Source organism: Perissodus microlepis, chromosome 8 (assembly GCF_051167445.1).
Source record: "Perissodus microlepis isolate ML-2025 ecotype Zambia chromosome 8, ASM5116744v1, whole genome shotgun sequence".
Taxonomy (NCBI): Eukaryota; Metazoa; Chordata; class Actinopteri; order Cichliformes; family Cichlidae; genus Perissodus; species Perissodus microlepis.
The window spans coordinates 382501-402654 of NC_140468.1; the positions used below are offsets into that span (position 1 = coordinate 382501).

Sequence of the window (20154 nt, forward strand, 5' to 3'; positions counted from 1 at the left end):
GTGTCCAACAGCAGAGGGGAAGAAACTGTTCTTATGGCGAGAGGTTCTGGTGCGAATGGACCGGAGCCTCCTGCCTGAGGGGAGCAGGTCAAACAGACTGTGTCCAGGATGAGAAGGGTCAGCTGAGATCCGAGCTGCACGCCCCAGTGTCCTGGAGGTGTACAGGTCCTGCAGAGATGGGAGTCTGCAGCCAATCACCTTCTCAGCAGAGCGCACAACACGCTGCAGTCTCTGTTTGTCCCTGATAGTGGCTCCAGCGTACCACACGGTGATGGAGGAGGTGAGGATGGACTCGATGATTGCAGTGTAGAATTGCATCATCGTCCGTGTTGGCAGGTTGAATTTCTTCAGCTGCCTCAGGAAGTACATCCTCTGCTGGGCTTTCTTAATGACGGAGGTGATGGTGGGCTCCCACTTCAGGTCCTGGGTGATGGTGGTACCCAGGAAGCGGAATGAGTCCACAGAGGTGATGGGGGTGTCAGTCAGGATGATGGGGGGGAGTGGGGCTGTGTGCTTCCTGAAGTCCACAATAATCTCCACTGTCTTCTGGGCATTCAGCACCAGGTTGTTGTGGCTGCACCAGGACACCAGACGTTCAACCTCCCTCCTGTAGGCAGACTCATCCCCGTCCGAGATGAGTCCAATAACGGTGGTGTCATCTGCAAACTTGATTAGCTTGACAGACTGGTGGGTGGAGGTGCAGCAGTTGGTATACAGGGAGAAGAGCAGAGGAGAAAGAACACAGCCCTGAGGGGAGCCGGTGCTGATGGTCCGGGAGTCCGAGACATTCTTTCCCAGCCTCACGTGCTGCTTCCTGTCCGTCAGGAAGTCAGTGATCCACCGGCAGATGGGATCAGGCACATTCATCTGGGAAAGCTTGCCTTGGAGATGGTCTGGAAGGATGGTGTTGAAGGCAGAGCTGAAGTCCACAAACAGGATCCTGGCGTAGGTTCCTGGGGAGTCCAGATGCTGCAGGATGAAGTGTAGGGCCATGTTGATGGCGTCATCTACAGACCTGTTGGCTCTGTACGCAAACTGCAGGGGGTCCAGGAGGGGGGCCGTGAGGGTCTTGAGATAGGAGAGAACCAGGCGCTCAAATGACTTCATGACCACAGATGTCAGAGCCACAGGTCTGTAGTCATTTAGTCCAGTGATCCTTGGTTTCTTGGGGACAGGGATTATGGTAGAGGACTTGAAGCAGGCAGGCACATGACATGCCTGCAGTGAGGAGTTGAAAATGCCAGAAAACACTGGGGCCAGCTCGTTTGCACAGTGTCTGAGGGTGGCAGGAGACACACCGTCTGGGCCGGGAGCTTTTCGAGCATTCAGACTCTTAAACTGCTTCCTCACACCTGCTTCATGAATATGAAGAGTAGTGGTGGGAGGAGGTGGTGTGAAATCCCCCTTTGTGTGGGGTGAGGAGGGGGGTGTTGTAGGTGAAGTGTTTGATGGTGGTGATGGCTCTATGGAGGGGGGAGAGGTGGGGGAATAAGTGTCTCTATTGTTGGGGCCGTTGGAGGTGTGAAGGCTGCCTGATGGCTCGTCAAAACGGCAGTAAAAGTCGTTAAGGGTGTTGGCCAAGAGCAAGTCATCAGTGGAGTGGGGGGTTTTAGGCTTGTAGTTGGTGATATTCCTAAAACCTTTCCACACAGAGGCCGAGTCATTCTCTGAGATCTGCTGCTGCATCTTCTCAGAGTGCTGATGTTTAGCAATGTCCACTTCTTTAGTGAACCTGTACTTGGCCTCTCTGTAGCAGTCCCTGTCTCCGCTTCTGAACGCCTTTCTCTTTTCCAGCCACAGCTTTTTGAGTTTAGGAGTAAACCAGGATTTGTCATTGTTATAACTCACCCTGGTGCGTGATGGCACAATGCTGTCCTCACAGAAGTGGATATAGGAGGTGACAGTGTCCGTAAACTCGTCCAAGCTGTTAGAAGCAGCCTTCATTGTGTCCCAGTCTGTAGACTCCAAACACGTGCGAAGCTCCTCCACAGCCTCGTTGCTCCACAGTTTTTTAGTCCTCACGACAGGTTTGGAGAGCTTCAGCCTCTGTCTGTACGCGGGGATTAGGTGGATCATGACGTGGTCAGAAAGTCCGAGTGAAGCGCGGGGCACCGCGCGATAGGCCCCGCTGATCGTGCTGTAACAGTGGTCTAATGTCCTCTCCTCTCTGGTCGGGCATTTAATATACTGCTTGTATTTGGGAAGCTCATGGCTCAGATTGGCTTTGTTAAAGTCCCCAAGAGCAATAATGAGAGAGTCCGGGAATGACCGCTCCATGTGCAGTATCTGCTCCGCGAGTGCGCACTGAGCTGCCTGCACATCTGCATCTGGCGGGATGTAAACAGCGGCCAAGATGGACCTGTAACGTTTACCAGAGGGAAGGGGGGAGTGAGTGTCCAGGGTGTGAGGGGTCTTTGATGATGATGCTGGCTTTCTGCTGAAGTCTGCCAGTATAAATGTCTCTGAGGTTAGTGAGGTGCCGATTGCCCGCTCTGCTGCCCTCACCACCCGCTGCAGTTTCCTCTTGTCCTCCGCGGTGCAGCAGTTGGACCAGAGTGTGCAGCAGTAAGTCAGAAGGCTCTCGATGGTGGAGCGGTAGAAGTTTACTAGCAGACTCTGGGGTAACTGGGCCTGACGTAGTTTCCTGAGGAAGTACAGCCTTTGTTGTGCTTTCCCTGCCTGGTGGGAGATGTTTGTGGACCAGGTGAGGTCGGCCGAGATGTGGACTCCGAGGAAAGCTTTCTACCCTTTCTACCTCCTCCATCAATCAGGGTGGAGTGCTCAGATCGCTTTGTTCTGCTGAAGTCGATTACATCTCCTTGGTCTCGGCTGTGTTCAGATGCTGAACCTCCTCTCTGTAGGCTCAATCATCGCTGTTGTCGATCAGTCCTATGACGGTGGTGTCATCAGCAAATTTTATAATGGTGTTACTGGTGTGGATTGGTGAACAGTCATGGGTGAAAAGTGAGTGTAAGAGGGGACTGAGGACACACCCCTGTGGGACGCCTACATTCAGAATGAGGGTGGAGGAGGTGTGCTCTCCCATTCTGATGTTCTGGGGTCTGTTGCTCAGGAAGTCCAGTATCCAGCTGCACAGTGAGCTGCTGGGTCATGAGTTGCTTAGTTTATTAACCAGTTTGTGGGGTTGAACTGTGTTGAAGGCAGAGCTGGTCCACAAACAGCATTCTCACACAGGTGTTACTACTGCCCAGGTGAGGGCTGTGTGAAGAGCTGTTAGTATGGCGTCCTCTGTCGACCTGTTTGCCCTGAATGCAAACTGGTGTGGATCGAGGTCTGCAGGGATGGCAGCTTTAATGTGCGACATGATGAGCTGCTCAAAACATTTGGTAATTATGGCAGTTCAAGCACGTGGACGATGGTCATTCAAGCAGCTCACTGTGTTCTTGGGCCCTGGAACGATGGTGGCTGCTCACAGGCAGGATGGTACGACAGACTGTAGCAGTGAGAGGTTGAAGATGGTGGTGAAGACCTCTGCCACTCTACACCGTCAGGACCAGGAGATTAGACTGCTCCAACAGTAAACACACGATGAAGCCCACACACTCATCATCAGCGAGCATTGTTGGCACTAAAAACACAGTTCGTGGTGTTTTTAACCAAAGCGTCTTAAGAAGTAAGTCATGACTCTTTGTTGCTCTGCTGCTGAAGGTCAGCGTTTTCTACAGTTTGTTTACTGGAGTCTGTGAGATTGTTCTAGAAAACCTCTCATATATTTACAGGAACAGAGGACATGATCTACATCACAGTGATCTACTCTCGCAGATTTAAACACAGGATTTAAATACGAATGTTTCAGTTTGCAGGTTTTATAGCAAGTGTAGCGTCATCCTGCTGAAGAACATGACACTCCTGGGTTGTCTGGTTACCATCGGTAGTAACTGGTTTGTTATAGCTACTAGTGCCAGAACCAATAACTCAGTGAAGTGAGAGAGTTGAAGCTGATGTTTATCTTGTGTTAGCATGCTGCAAGAAATGTTAAACAGCAGTGTGGAGCCCTGTGGTGCACCACTGTTCATACACACAGAACAAACTCCTTGTTATTGTCGTGCTCTGTTCCACTTTAATTGATCTCAATGTGGGGATGCACCGATACCGATACTGGCATCGGGTATCGGGGCCGATACTGTAAAATGTGTGTGTACTCATACTTGTAAAAGTTAACCGATACCATGAACCGATACTAACTTATTTCATTAATCAGAGGGTGGCTTGTCATTTTTGTTGTAGATTTTTAGATTGGCCACTAGGGGGACATCCCGCGCTAAGCAGGCACAGGGTTAGACGAGTGAGACTGGCGGCTCCAGATAAAAAAGAGAAACTGGAGGCTGCTGTAGCTAGGCTAAACAAAATGTCAGCAGTGTGGACCGGAACAGCCAACTTTAACTCAGGTTTTGGAAAAGCGATGAAAAATGTCAAGAGAAAATCCACGGACAGTTAAAATAACAGAGGCTCTGACTCATGTTATCGCTCTGGATGACCAGCCAATGCCAGTCGTGGAAAACATAGGATTCTTCTCAGCATACTCGAGCTGCGATATGAAATTCCCAGCCGCCCACACATCAGGGAGACAATGGTGCCAAAACTTTCTAAAGAGGTAAAGACAAGCAGTGTGTGCGCGATGTCAGTCCTCGGTTTAACGGCACAGTGGACTGATGATCCACGGGCAGATGGGGAGTTCGTTCGTCAATGCCAAATACTTTCGTTATTTTGTTTGTTTGTTTACAATATGGACACTCTGCAATAATTTAAACGTTTATTTTATTGTCAAACCTAATTTGTATTTATTTTATTCCAAACAGAAGTGTTTATTTATTACTCCGAAAGCTCGAGACAGTGCCAATAGTTCAGTGATATTTTGTGAAATTACAATGTGGAGACTCCGCAATAATTTAACAGAAGTGCTTATTTTTCACTTGAAATTTTTTTGTGGTCATTTTTATTAAGATATTATTTATTATCGGCAGAGAATAAAATAAAACCTGTCTTCCAATTCATTGCATTTGTGTGTGTGTGTGTGGTAGAAGTATCGATTTTTGTACTGTGTATCGGCAAGTACTCAGATCCAAGTATCGGTATCGTATCGGTTTGAAAAAATTGGTATCGTTGCATCCCTATCTCAATGTTAAACAGCCACAAACTCATTCAGCTGTTGTGGTGGCGCTCATCAGTTTTGGACTCTGCGTATTGAATCATTGACTTTGTTGCGGAGTCATTGCTGTCAGACATCTTTGAAGTCCGTTTGTGCCTCGGTGGGCTGTAGTGTGAATACTCGTGGGCATTCACGTGGACACTGATGATGGACGTTACACTCTGACAGCTGGACTTCATGCTCTTTGCTCTCATCAGCCTGTCCTATCAGAGTGTGAAGCACAGTTTCAGGAGCTGAAAGCGTCACATAATTCTGTGCTCAGGTCACTGAAGCGTAAATCATCCTCGGCTTGATTTTTTGGATGAGCTGGTTTGTTGTGCAGACTTCAGAACATGTCGACAGCAGCTGAAATCTCTCCTCACGGGCTCATTTTTACTCGCTTTCATAACATCTCTGCATGCAGCAGGTTAGACTGAGACACACAGTGAGAGTGTGTGTGTGTGTGTGTGTTCTTGTTTGCTGCTGTTTGCTTGTTTATGCTGCTGTCCCGGTCCGTGACTGAGAACTGGACGGCAGCGAGCGGCGTCGCAGTAAAGCGGCGGTGTTTGGGCGGGCTGGCAGCTCGCGGAGCGTTTCACCGTGACAAATGTGGAGGAACACACACAGAGCTGTGCTGGTGATGAATGCGCCCGTCAGACTTCATACCACTGCTCTGCTGTCACTCTTCACTCGGGCGGAGGGGAAACATCAGTCAGAGCATGAAAAAGAAATGTTTCCATCCTCAGAGGCTCCACAGTCCACACGTGACGCTCGTCTTCTAAAAACATGCCAGTCATTGTTTCTGATGATGATGATGATGCTGATGCATCCTCGGGCTCCTCTGTGGGCTCTAGAACCAGATCCTGGACTTTACAGCTCAAACCCAACTGTCAGCTTTCATTAGGACCTGATTTTCACTGGTTTTATAACTGTGCAAAAATCTTGAGCCACCCCTCATTTCTGTGTATTTTGCTTCCAAGGAGACAGACTCGCGAGCAGCAGATCTGAAGCTTTCTTTCAGAGTTGTTTGTGAAGGTTCTCAGTCATCCAGCTCGTCGTAGTCTAAGGAGCTCGGACAGAAAAGCGTCTCATCCTCAGATCTCAGAGGTTTTCTTCAGACGTTGCTGCTTTTCCTCTCGTGTTCAGTGTTTCATTTTCAGAAGAATGCTTTTGTTTGTTAAGCCTCTGAACTCTGACCTATGAATCATTTGTGGCTCAAGACTTTTGCACAGCCCGTTGAAAACCCCGCCCTGTGATGGACTCTCCAGGTGCTTCCCCAGAGCGTTGTTTCATCGTCAGCTCCTTGTGAAGTTATTTTTATACGACTGATTTCTTCCTTGGTGCTAAAGAAGAGGCAGCTGAAACACACGGCATGTAGCCGCTCACACACCAAAGCACAAACATGCAGCACAGATGCTTTAATAACAGAGCTGACGATCAGTCAGAGAAAGTTTTCTTTCCTTTCTCCCGTCTTTCTGCCGCCCTGCACCTTTGGTCCCTCTGCGCTCGCTCAGAACACGTCTCCGTGTTTGGTTTTCTCTCCTGCATCTCCTTTTGTCTGCCTCTGAAGACGAGTGAGCCGTGGCCTTGACAGAGACGAACTCCAACTCCTCCACAAGCTGCTTTTCTTCCACTAACAGGAGACACGACTCCACATTCAGCCCACGGAGCGAGAAAGCCAAACACGCTCGTCTCAGTGTCTGAGCTTTAATCAAACGCTCGCAGATAGTCGTCGTTCAGCAGTTAGTGCGGCACTGACTGTGAACTGTGACGATGGGTGCAGCAGGTGGAGGTTTGTGTGAAGCACAGATAAAATGTGAAAAGCAGAAAGCTCCTCCTGCAGTTTGCTGTCTGTAACCAGCTGCTGTGTTTCTCCTGCAGTCGTGAGCGTGGAGAGTCGCGAGGCTCACCTGAACTCTCTGGTGCTGGAGGCGGAGCGGCGGGCGGTCGACCTGGCGGCTCAGGCTCAGAGGGACGGCCTCTCGCTGGAGGCCTGCCACAAAGACAAACAGCTGAGGGCGTGGGAGTGGAGGTGCAAGCTGTACAAACGCATGAGGACGGGCTTCCAGCACGCACGTGAGTCCGCACGCCGCCCACCTTAGTGTGTATTTCCTGCCGTCGCTTCCTGTGTGTGTGGCAGCTCAGACAGCCTGACGGGGACACGCGTGACCTTTGCAGCAGATTCGGAGCGCAGTACACGTTCAGCTGGAGGTGTTCCTGTCAACATTAGAGCTGCTGCACTCAGAGCTCAGAGGGGGCGGGATTTACACAACCAGCTATAAAGCAGAAAGGTTGCGATCGAGACGTGAACGACGTGCGCGGTGAACTCACGGTCTCATTAGAGCAACATCAGGGTGATTCGACTGAGGTCCTTCTGCAGGCTCTGGCTTCACACAGCGACTAATCACACCTGCTAAAGACGTCAGGCAGGAAACAGGAAGTCAATCACATGTTGCCATAGTTACCTGGAAAACAGTCAGAGCCACAGTCCACACACACACGTTTCACCCTCCTCTCTGTGCCCCTGCTCAGGTACCCCGGAGGCCCCGTCCATGGTTCGACTGAGCGTGAGCAGTAGCAGCACTCTGACCGTCACCTTCCAGGAACCGCAGTGTCTCAACTCCACTGTGGTGACCAAGTACAGAGGTGAACACACACATGTGCGTGCACACACACAGGCCTGCTCCTGTCTGAGAGACTAAAAGGTCAAAGGTGAGGCCATCATTTAGGTTTCGATGTTCGAGGTGAAGCTTCGACTGAAGACTTCATGTTGGGTCTGCAAACCTGAGACGACCACATTTAAAACGATAAATTAACAAGGTTGTTCTGCGTTAATTTACAGGTTTACTTCACAGTTAAACTCTAAAGCTTCTGGATTTAAACCCCAGATTTATTCTCAGATGATGCCTCAGGTTGTCGTGGTTACACAGAGGAACAGGAAGTGGTGCTCAGAGGCAGGGGTGAGGAGGCTAACGTTGCGTCTGTCGATGTGTTCGCAGTGGAATGGAGCTGCCTGAAGGACTTCTCGCTGCTCGCCGGAGAGATGGTGTTGGATAACCTGCAGAGCCTCAAGTGCACCATCAGCAGCCTCACCACGGTAACAAGAGCATCCCTCCTCCGCACATCCACCTGTCTGCTGCTGGCTTTAGTTCACAGTTTCAGAAAAAGGACTGAATAGAGTTTCTGTCACGACGAAGCTGCTGTCGCTCAGGTCGGTCTGTCGTTTGCACGTTTGTCCGCTCGTTGTGATGCATGTGTTCGTTTGCGGCAGGCGCGTGATTTTGGACCTCGGTGATGTCATTGCGCGGTCCCTGCGTTGTGCGTTGGCTGATCGGCGTCTGTGATGCAGACTTGTTTTCGCTGTGCTGCACACACCGAACCACAGCTGCTGTTTGCTTAGAGCAGCGAGCGGCTTTCACAAACTTCCACGGCGGCCCTGAACAAGAGAACACGCTGAAAGGGCCGGAGACGCTCCGAGGGCGAATAATGAGCCGGCGAGGCCTCGAACGTCACAGCTCTCATACTGAATTCATCGAGTCGGGGCCGAGCCGCACGAGGAGCTCGGAGGCCTTTAAGTACTCGGCTGTCCTGGAAGGATTAGACCTGCAGGGCACACACATGGGGGGGCCACGGGGGGCCACGGGGGGCCTGTTTGTGTAGGTGGAAGAAAGCCTGAAGCTGCGAGGAGCTGTGACCGGAACACAGCACAGGTGCAGGTGGTGCAGGTGGTGTTTTTGTAGCCAGGGAGCAAAGTGAAGGTAGGGAGCTAATGATAGCTGATAATATCTCAGCACATGGCGTTAAAAACATTTAATTAGACAGACACAGCAGCGACAGCAGGAGGACGTTTGAATTCCTGGGAAAAAAGATTTTTAACGTTTATTTGTGGGCACAAACGTCGGCCTGGTGGTCTGTGCACGTAGAGACCAGTCTCACAGGCCGGCACAGGGAAATATATGTTCCTCTGCTGGTTGCTAGCATGAAACTGGCTGCAAAGAGGTATGAGAACCTCTGAGGGGTGGGGCCTGCTGAGGGGTGGGGCCTGCTGAGGGTGGGGCCTGAGTGATATTGGGTTAAAGTCATAAGTTTGATTTAACGGAGGCTCCGTCGTTCGGTTTCAGGGATCGAGGCCGCTGTCGGTGAAAAAGCTGCACCCTGCTCTGATTGGATGAGGTCAGCTGATTCAGTGCGAGCCTGAAAGTAAACGTGTTGTTCGTGTTGCTCGGGTGGAGTCGACTGTTTTCTGTGGAGACGTTCTGATGTTTCCAGCGTGGAGACGTGTCCTCGTTACGTTGGCTGAAGGCGAGCAGTCGGCTGTTGATGATGATGATGGCAGTGCTGGTTTTTTCTGCAGACCTCCTCTGAGCTGCTGTCTGTGTGGATGAACAGAAGGGGGCGGAGCACACAGGCTCGAGGGGCTCCAATTAAAACCCAAATTGAACCAAGCAGCAGAGTGACATTTGAAAGGAAACTTTCCTCAAATGTTAAAGCACTTATGCTTTCATGAACTTTTACAGCAGCAAAGGTTTTTTTCCACAAAGTGTCCTGATGATATAAAACAGTAAAAATGACTGTCAGAGCGTTTTGTTGGGTTTTTTCCAAGGACAGGCTGCCAGAGAAAATAAAGAAACCTCTTCAAACCTTTAGAAAACTTTTTCAGACGTGCACGTCGGAAATGTTCCAGCTTTAAATGCATGAATAAGCAGACAAATGAGTTGGTGAAAAAGCTGCGCAGACGCTTTCACAGCACTCTGAACACGACCTCAGTGGGAGCTCAAAGTCATCACATTAACTGACATCTGAGGGATAAAAAGCGAGAAACAGCTCAGTCCCGTCCTGACACATTAATAACAGGAGGCAGGATAAAAAGACAAAAGTATGTGGACACACTAAAGGGTAGAATGCTGCAGTTTCCAACAGTGGAAGTGTCCACATACTTTTGTTGATGCAGTTATTTTCACCAGAAGTGATTTCTTTCCTCCAAACTCGCCTCTTCACTCTAACAGATGGGTTTCTACTTTTCAGGGTCGGCTCTACTACGTTCGAGTGTCGGCTTATAACATGAAGGGCTGGGGTCCGCCCGCCTCCTCCCTCCCTCCATCTGCAGCTCCATCCAGTAAGTTCTCTCCATATTTTTCCATTAACCTCACCATCTCAGCAGCTCGCAGCTTCTCTGTGACTCTGGAGTTTAACCTCTTTGTGCAGCAGCTGTTTCAGCCTGGTTTTATATTCCTCTGCTGAATAATGCATCATGTAAATGTTACAGAGCCACTGTTACAGGCCTGCAGAGAACAGATTGACTTGGTGGGGTAAATTGGTTTGTTGCAGAAAAACCACAAATGAGCGAGTGAAACACAAGCTGACGACAGGCGAGGTCATGCCGCATGTTCTCGGGTTAGATATGACGCTCAGGTGGAGGGCATGTTTCATGTGAGGCTGCAGATATTTCGCCACCTGTGGGTTTGGAATGACTTCTAGCTCCTCCCACAAACAACAGTAACAGATTACTTTCTCCAGGGAGTAACTAGATGCTGATGTACGTGTAGGAGGCTAGCTTTGGTTTCCTTCTAGACCAATTAAAGGTGAGATCGGTTGAAACTGATAAACTACTCACTCGCTCATTTGTTACATTTTTGGAGAGTTTGTGACTGGATGAGCTTAAAGATGTGAGATTCAAAATTCCAACGATGGAAGAACAAGGAGATTGTTAGCAGACGATGTGATGTTGTTGGTGACCAGAGGACCTCAGAGACGCTCGCAGGGCCACGTGGACTCTTCGGCTGAACTTTGACCTGCCTTACACACAGTCAGAGGCCTGGGACAACCTGCAGGGAGCAAGGAAAACCCGAACGAACCCGAGGATCAGCCGTCAGCAGAGCCGGGATGGCGTGACGTGTGACAAAGCACAAATACATGAGTCCGAATGTTGTCACATAAAACAGGAAGTTCGTGCGGTGTGAACCTGCAGGGTTTGTTCCCGTGGTCGTGACTGAAGTGTGCGTCCGCTGTGAATCATGTGAACATCCTGTTCTGACGTCCTTGGGTCGGGAAAATCGATTTCATCGCTCTGTCACGACTCGCTTTCTCTTTTCCTGCACACTGGAGCTTCAGCCTTGAGCTGTGTGTGTGTGTGTGTGTGTGTGTGTGTGTGTGTGTGTGTGTGTGTGTGTGTGTGTGTGTGTGTGTGTGTGCGCGCGCATATGTCAGAAGCAGAGGGCAGAAAGTGTGTGGGTGTTTGTTTTAAACAGAGTGAAAGCACGACTACACCTCTAAAGATGCTTGACATCCATTAGTTCATTCTGTAGCGTCTCACACACAGATTTTCGGAGCCGTCCTTGTTCTCCTGTCTCTGCTCACATGTGTTAGACTTTATTTTTTCTGTAAACGACATTTCAAAGTTGTCCAGTTGTCTGAGTCTGCACATGAAAACAGCAGGTAGCTGCACCTGAGTCCACGCCGACGCACGTTACAGTGCTTACGTTGGAGGCTGACTGGAGCTCTCGCAGATTCAGTTCCTTCATTTGTCCTGTGGTTCTTTGTCCAGATTGGCGTGAGAGCGACGGCCGGGAACCCAGGAGGCGGGGCCACATCGAGGCCATGGAGCGTCTGCTGCAGCAGGTCCGAGCGACTCACACGCACTACTGCTGTGGAGGTGAGTGTCGGCGGGCTCGTGGCGGATGGCCTTCACCACAATAAACATTTTTTTGTTACGTTTTAATCCCTGAGATATAACTTTTAACACAACTGTGTTAAAAAGGCGGTTTCTGACATCAGTGGGAGTTTGAATCCCACTGATGTCAGAAACCTCAGTGCTCATGAAGCCCCGTACATCTGTGGAAACATGGAAACGTCCACGGAGTCAAACCGACAACCCTCCGATTAGCTGCTCTTCCTCCTGAGTCACAGCCGGGCTGGTCGATGCCGAATCTGTGACGCCGACGGTTTCTGGACAGACGTTTGAAAAACAGTGAAGCAGAAACCGTCCAGACAGACGTGTGTGTGTGTGTGTGTGTGTGTGTGTGTGTGTGTGTGTGTGTGTGTGTACAGCGTACTCTGAGAGAACCAAAAATAAATGTGTGAAGTGAACCAGTGTGGGTACAAAGCACCACTGTGGAGGAGGAGCTCAGCCAGCAGCATCTTCATTTATTATGTGTGTGAGACGTTTCCATGACATCAGAGGTCATCGCATTGACCTCCATTCATCTCCCAACCCTCAGCATGCCCGCCGTCACGTCTCTCACTCTGACCGTGTAAACACGTTTGTCCCCGCGACACGAGTAATCCCTGCTCACACAGGCGGCGGCGTTCGCCCGGGCGTGCGTTCGCCCGCACGCCCGGAGCTTTCTCCGCGGCGGCCTCGGTGATGAAGGACACTCTGTGTAAGTCTGTCACATCCACAGAAACGTGCACGCTGTGACCTTCTCAGAGTCGCGTGGAAACAGGATCGATTCAGATCAGATTAAGAGATGGTCACTGTTGTTTGATCACGTGACGGCGGAGAGACCTGACTGTGATTCAGCAGCTGCACAAACCCACTGATGGCTCAAAGTCATGAAAACACTTTGACCACAGATCAAATGCAGCTGAGCTCACTTAGCTGGACGTTTTTTGCAGTCACTACTAAATAAACTGATCTAAAAATATAAGCAAGTATAGTTTGTTGTGACGAGCAGTACAGAGGACACGAGTCCACAGTGAAGACTGCAGGGCACAAACAGCGACATCACAAAGTCGTCACTGTGTTCGTTTTAGCTTCTGCTGTCATGACTTTGACTTTATTGCTGTAATATCTGCAGAAATACGTGTGCGGAGACACAAACATGCTCTTCGATCACAACGCAGATTCATTTTTACTGACGCTCTCACGTCTGTCTGAGCGGACCCAGGAAAAACTGTTTATTCACAGACGCAGAGCTTTGTACAAAGAGGGGGAGTCGGGGTTTCAGAGATCCACGGGAGGGAGGGCAGAGGGACACTCGATCATCGATCCACACACCGCGCTTCGTCCACGCTGCCAAACACTCGGGAATCCAGGCAAGAGAAACCAGGACGGGTCCAGGGAATAAACGGGCGAAGAGATCGGAACCAGGACGAGGTTACAGCGACGTGAGGCGTGCAAGCATCCAGCGACGACAAGCTCTGAGCCACCGTTTAAATAGTGGAGAAGCAGGATACCGAACCGCAGGTGAGGGATGGTTTGCAGGTGTGTGGGCCAGAGGCGGGAGCCCACAGCGAGCTCCGCCCAGACAGGGTGGAGACAGGAGAGAGAGAGAAACAACAAAACCATGTGTCCCGACCGGGCAGACGCAGGGACGTGACACCATCTGACCAGATATCAGTTTATCAGTGTTTTTAATCACATCGTCATCGTCACTGCAGGCTGCAGGAGGTTTCAGGCCTTCATCTGTCTCCTCTTCCTCGTCTCGTTCACTTAGCTGGCTGTTGTCTCAGAAGCAGTTAAACGCTGTAATAACCCGTAATTTAAAGGTCAGAACTCAAACTCTCCCCCCTCCTCCTCCTCTCTGACAGATGGAAAGGTGGACGCCTCATTAATCGACTCCAATCGTGTTTGCAGCCCTCTCCAACAAAACTCATTTCTGTGTTTATTCAGCATGGCGTGCGAGCTCTCGTCACATTATCCAGTTGTCAGAGCCGGTTAGCTCGGAGCTCACGCACACGGAGACTTGCTAAAGTCGTCAGGTTCCCTCTGACACACTCGGAAAAAGGCCAATTTTCCAAATGCGAGTGCGCGAGAGCAGCAGCAGCTGGACAAAAGGCGCTCCGATAAAACGAGCTGTAATTACAGCTTTTAACGAGCAAACAGCAATTTCATGGAGAGATAGAAACCCAAAGCCTTAATTCACCTCGTCAAACCCAACAGAGGAACAACAGCAGCACGTGAGGAGAGATCAGCAGAAGATGGTCGTGTAGGCGCCGGGATCATGTTTCCCTCGTCTCTGAGATCCTGAGTAGAGCAGACAAACAACACAGCGAGTCATTAAACACGATGCAGGTTGTTTTGTGGGACTTTCAGGCATGTAAGTTGATTTGTTTGCAGCAATATTAACGTGCTTATAAAAACAGTGAGCGTGCCGTTCATGGCCTGCAGGGGGCGACCTGCCTGCAGCTGCACAGCTGGTCACCTGACGTGCAGGTAGTTACAGATTCAGGGTTTCACGTGAGCTTCGTCTGTTTCAGACGTCAGTTTGAGCTGAAACACAAACTGAATGAAAATGAACTGGCGTGACACTAAACACTCACAGCTGCACAGACGTTGCTCCTTAAAGTCGTTTAATATGTTAAACCAACATGTTTTTAATAAAAGGCTTTAAAGCACCAGCACACGAGGACGCTGTGACCTATGGTGATGTCGCTGTGCGCTGCTTTTCTGTTGGGAAGGGGTCAGAGGTCACGGGATCGATGATCTGTTTTTCCTCGGCGCTCCCTCCACCGTGCATCTGTATCACGGCTCGTTCCCCTGGCGGTCTGCGGCCGGCTCCTGTCGGCTCCACGTCTGACGTCTGTTTACAGGACGGTAATTACGTGATGCTTAATTAGCTGCAGTAAAAGGGGCGCTGCGGTCTGGAGATTGGCATCACTGAGCGGCCAGTCGGCGTCCTCGCGAGGCCAGAGGACGGCCGGAGGGAGCGACAGAGGACGCGAGGGAAAGGAGACAGACAGCCGAGCGAGTGAAGGAGATAAGATTGAGTCAGAGCGGCAGCGTGGGAGAGAAGCTCGACCCTGCTGACCCATAAACAAACATTTAGACTGAAGCTGGAAAAAACTGCAGTTTTAACTTGTTTTCTTCTTCTCTCGTCTTTTTGTTCAGATGTCTCTAAGCTGCAGAACCCCAGCAGGAAGCAGTCTGTCTCCAGAAGTCTGAAACATCTCTTCAACTCCTCCAACAAGTTTGTAAAGACACTGAAAAGGTCAGAAGCTGCTTCTCCACGACGAGCCTGAGGACGCTCTCGGGTTCACTGTAACCTTCATCTAGGCTTCCCGTTCTTGTGGCACCAGCATCACGTTCATTGGTTTAGGTGTGGCGGGTGGGAATTCTCGCAGTAGCACCTCCATGTTTTAGTGGAAATATGTGGATCCAGTTCCCATGGGAACCAGCTCAGTGTTGGTGTTGCAGGAAGATTTGCGAGTTTTCTTGCAGCCATCCCTCCCATAGACACTGATGTCAGGTTTGTGCTGCCCTGCTGGTATCAACAGCATCAGCCCTTTTCCATGAAATCCATGGAAGTAGCTCTCTTGGGTGGAATTTCTTGTGGTAGTCCCGCAGTGACATCAGTGGCTCCAACTTGGCGCCTGAGCTTTTCAGGACTGCTGATTTAGTTTCTTGTCTTTCTTATTTAAAAGTCTCTGATTGGTTTCAGTGACTCACACCACAACATAAAGTTGTTTCAGGAAGCTGAAACCACTGATGTCAGAGCGATGACGGACCACAGCAAGAAAGCTGCAGCAGGAAGCAGAGATGAAGTTTTCCAGACACAGGAAACAGAATAACAAACATATTATCCTAATTTAACTCAGTAAACTCATAAAATGATCGTTTTTGAGACAGAATCTGATTAAACTGTAAAGTGTATCATTAGCATAAGCACGCTTTCCTTTCTATTCACCTGTGTGGACCGCACCATCCTGTGCGTGCAGGGGGATCTACCTGGCGGCTGTGTTCTACCATAAGGACAGTTTACTGGTGACGGCCGAGGAGCAGATCCCCATCGTGGAGGTCGATGACTCGTACAGCAGCTCGCTCATGCAGGACTTCCTGTGGTTCACAAAGGTACGCAAATAAAACCTCATCATCTTCGTCATCATCGTCGTCTGTCCGGCAGCTTTGAATGAGCCCTCTGCTCCTCACACCCTTTCCTCTCATCATGTGTCGTATTTATTTCTGCTGCTGGGTCTCGGATGTCTTTTATTCCCAGCAGGCAGCTGGTTTGGACATAAATGTCTGAACAGTTCACGTCTTCTTTCAGGGTTTTGGTCTCCCTCCAGCCTCTCTGTACTGCCACACTTCTCTGTTTCCAAAGACTGTGGGTTTGAACCTGCGAAAAATGAGTCACGAGGTTCAGCGTAATGAACCGAATCGCTGCAGTCTGCTGTAACTGAAGGGCTTCTGTAGGGAAGCTGCCAGTGTGACCGGTGTGACCGATGTGACCAGTGTGTGCGAGCTGGAGTCATAATGGCTGCTTCAGCCCTCAGGAGCTTTTGCTTGGTTGTAGTAAGAGGGTGGAGGAGGAACGGCAAAGGATTAAAGTGTGTTAATGGACAGTTTTTCACACGGTGTGTCTCTGATGTCAACTTCCTGTTTGTGTGTCTGCAGCTGTCCTGCATGTGGGAGGACGTCCGGTGGCTGAGACAGAGCATGTCGGTGTCCATGTCGTCGTCCTCCACCCTGCAGGCCAGGCACAAGATGCTCACCGCCGCCGGGCAGCTGCAGGTCAGGAAACCGACCAATCAGCTTCAGTGAAAATCACAAACCAAACCTTCAAAGTGACGTCCGACAGGCCGAGCGTGCCCAGAGCCGTCTCCGTCTCAGACCTGTAATCCTGTAATGTTTGTCCACCCGCAGAACCTCCTGGGAACCCACAACCTGGGTCGGGTCCACTACGAGCCCATCAAGGATCGCCATGGCAACGTGCTGCTGGTGACGATCCGCGACACGGAGAGCCAGCACTCGCTGTTCAGCGGGAAGTGGATGCAGGTGACCAAACTGCAGAGCCAGAGGAAGTCTCTGTCCACACCCGAGGAGCCCTACGCCCTCGACATCCTCATCATCACCATACAGGTGAGGCACAGGCGATTTCAGCATTCAGTGAAGCGCGAGTCACCTGACAGGAAGTCCTGAATTTAACCCGTTTCTGTTTCTGCCCTTCAGGACATTTTGGCGTACCAGCGGCGCAGCACCCACCGGCTCGCCCCGGGACTCTACCTAGGCTACCTGAAGCTCAGCAGCTCCGTGGACCAGATCAAGGTCCTGGTGTCCCAGCGGACCCCCAACATGCTGTGCCACACCCGCGTACGAGACAACGCCAACGTGTCCAGGTACGCTTACCTCAGTGCTGAATAACAGCTGCAGTGAATGAGGCGAGTGCACGACGAGGGTGGGAGACGGGGTCAGTGCTCTCAGCTGAAGGAGCTGAGAGGAGGAGGGAGGAAGGTTTCCAAGCTGGGTCGCTCGCTCTCAGACTGCGGGGTTTTTGAATGGCGAGCTCTCAGTTTGGTGCTGTTTCCGTGTGAAATGTAGAGCGAACGCTGGTTTGTTCCTGCAGCAGCACACGTGGCTGAAATCAAATGAGGTTCCTCTGCAGGGCGGCTGGGTCGACGTCTGTTTAGGACGGCTGCCCGGAGCCTGTGGCGGGTTGGAAAACTGGAAGGGATTTCCTGGTTGATCCAGAACATGCTGGGGGAATACCTCAGCTGGCCTGCGAGCACCTTGGAATCGTCTGGGAATATCTGGAAAGTTTTGCTGGCAAAATGGGCGTGTGCAGCTCCCTCATTGGTCTGTCACCAGTGTAACTCGACTTTGGATAAACAGAGGAAGAAACAAAGGAAGGAAGTAAAAAGGAAGCAAGTAACAAAGAGACTGAAGAAGAGAAGAAGATGGACCAAGGAAGAAAAACAGGAAGAAGGAACAACACAGGAAGAAGGTAACCAATGAAGGAACAAGTGAAGAAACTTTACAAAGAAATAAAAGAAAAAATAAGAAACAAAGCTAATATAGAAAAATGTCGAAAAACATGGAAGATGCAAACACAGCAACCAGGAAGGAAGGAAAGAAGAATCTAACAAGCTACCAGGAAGGAAGGAAGCGATGAACAACCAACGAAGGAGGGAACTAACGATGAAAAGAGGGAACCGACTTGAATCTTGCTGCGTTACCTCGTGAAGCTCCGGCACCAGATGGTTCCTACTGTGAGCTAAAGTCAGTGTGAGATGTTCGGCGTGTCCTCGCTCGGACTGATCGAGGATCGACATCGTATTCCTGCTCGTCGACTTCCAAGAATACGTGCGAGCTCGGCAGCTCGGCATGGTCGAAGAATGGAAGAAACGGGAGAGAAAAGAGCTGCTGCTGTGTTTTTGAGCGCGTGAGCCGGCGTGCAGATGAAGCTGGTGTTGATTTGTCGGTTTCGGTTAGCCGAGGCGAGCAGAGATCCCGCCCTGCGGTCCGCAGGAAGTCTCTGACGGCATCAGTGACCCGCCTCTGTCTGTGTGTGCTGTCCAATCAGAGAGGAGTGGGACTGGATCCAGACGCTGGCAGCTGCAGGAGAGAAGGAGGACAGCCAGGGGGCGGAGCCCCGGGCAGAAAGCCACGCCCCTTTACTGTACTATGAGCTGCAGACGGCCATCAAGTCCCTGCTGAAACACATCAACCTACCTCTGCACCAGGTATGCACACCTCACACAGCGCGCGGCTGCGGCCGTAGTTACTCTGTACTTATATTACTCTGTACTTATATTACTCTGTACTTATATTACTCTGTACTCTGTACTTATATTACTCTGTACTTATATTACTCTGTACTCTGTACTTATATTACTTACAAATACTTACAGGTAGGAACACTCGAACAACATGAGGGTAAACAGCAGGGATGGGTATCGTTTAGGTTTTATCCGATACCGGTGCCAAACCGGTACTTTTGAAATGGTGCCGGTGCTTAAAGAATGAAGAACATGTTTTTATTTTTAGCCGTCTCGTTTTTTCTGCAACATAATTATGCAGTCTATAAGATACTATTTTTTCACGTCAGAGTAATACGACATTTTTCACCTGAGTGATGGTGACGCCACCGTTCAAAATGGATGGAGATCTTTGACTATAAATTTTGTCGCTGCCCTGTGAATTTCATTCACATTTTCTTTGGTCATTTTAGCCTTTTTGCCAGGGTGAAGGGAGCATCTGCCATCAAACAAGAAGGCAGCCGCATGTAGCTATGATGGTGTTTGCTAGTTCACCTTACATGCATTAATGTAGTAACGTGGTTAGCCTACTCAACGTAAATTACACACGAACAACATTAAGCTACTCACGCAGAGAAGAACGGCTGCTGCTGCATCATCATCCTCATCATTTCTGCTACACTGGCAGGGCTAGGGGCCAGGACTCTCCTCTTCGGGTTTTTGGGGGATGTTGCTAACTCCGGGTCCGATAACAGGCACCACACCCGCAGTAGATGTGCTCGGTGTGAGGTCTCGCAGAAAGCTGTCAAATACGGCGCATTTCTCGGCTTTAACAAAATGCTATGTGTTGCCAGGTGTTTCATCAGATTCGAGGTGTTGCCTCCTTTGACAGTATCACAGTATCAGCTTAAAGCACTTGTTGCAGGCTGCTGAGTTTGCATCTTTTGCTGTGAAGTACAGCCAGACTTTGCTTTGGGCATTTTTAATCTGTAGCTCTGCTCTAAAAGAACGTACGTACCTGGGCCCGCCTACTATCCTCGGAAACGTAAAATGATTGGCTAGAATCTGAAGTGTGTCACAGCTCAGGAAAAAAAAGCACCGAAATGTGCGCTGCTTTTCGGTCTGGTTACTACCGTTTATGTCAGAAGCGGTGCATACCGGTACCCATCCCTAGTAAACAGTCAGGCTTGTACAGGTAAGTACTGCAGTAACAGTAATGTGTAGTTGTTTAAGGCAGTGCATGAGTAAATGCTTTTTATTTATATTTTACAGGAACAGAGAGAAATGATTCCTCAGTTTAAAGTACTGTGTAAATACCTGTGCTGCACTTTTCAGGGTGTTAATAATGTGGACGATGTTCAGTTGTTTTACCCACGTTGGTGTGATGAGCTCTCCTACAGCAGACACTAAATAAATAAATCCTGCGTACTTACAGGATATTACAGTGTATATATTACTTACAGTATAATTATTTCCTTTTCCTTTAAAAACCTGTCTTGTTACCTCCTTATGCTTGTGTTCCTGCCTTTAAGTATTTCTACATAAATATAATGACTTAGTAATAAAACCACTGTCAGTTCTTATATTACAGG

At 49.9% G+C, this 20154-nt stretch overlaps 1 protein-coding gene across 5 annotated transcripts in view; it reads left to right on the plus strand.

Annotated features, from left to right (window-relative positions):
- ankfn1a (ankyrin repeat and fibronectin type III domain containing 1a) overlaps window positions 1-20154 on the plus strand; it is an 84497-nt gene that overhangs the window by 53614 nt on the left and 10729 nt on the right. For 4 of the 5 annotated variants that reach the window (XM_084936871.1, XM_084936872.1, XM_084936874.1 and 1 more), the window contains 11 exons: window positions 7031-7225; window positions 7682-7795; window positions 8149-8246; window positions 10175-10265; window positions 11694-11801; window positions 14979-15078; window positions 15806-15938; window positions 16482-16598; window positions 16731-16946; window positions 17037-17203; window positions 18388-18547. In XM_084936871.1, the coding sequence (XP_084792997.1) occupies window positions 7031-7225; window positions 7682-7795; window positions 8149-8246; window positions 10175-10265; window positions 11694-11801; window positions 14979-15078; window positions 15806-15938; window positions 16482-16598; window positions 16731-16946; window positions 17037-17203; window positions 18388-18547 (1499 nt within the window). The remainder of the gene's footprint in view (window positions 1-7030; window positions 7226-7681; window positions 7796-8148; window positions 8247-10174; window positions 10266-11693; window positions 11802-14978; window positions 15079-15805; window positions 15939-16481; window positions 16599-16730; window positions 16947-17036; window positions 17204-18387; window positions 18548-20154) is intronic. The other variant, XM_084936873.1, reaches the window with a different exon arrangement.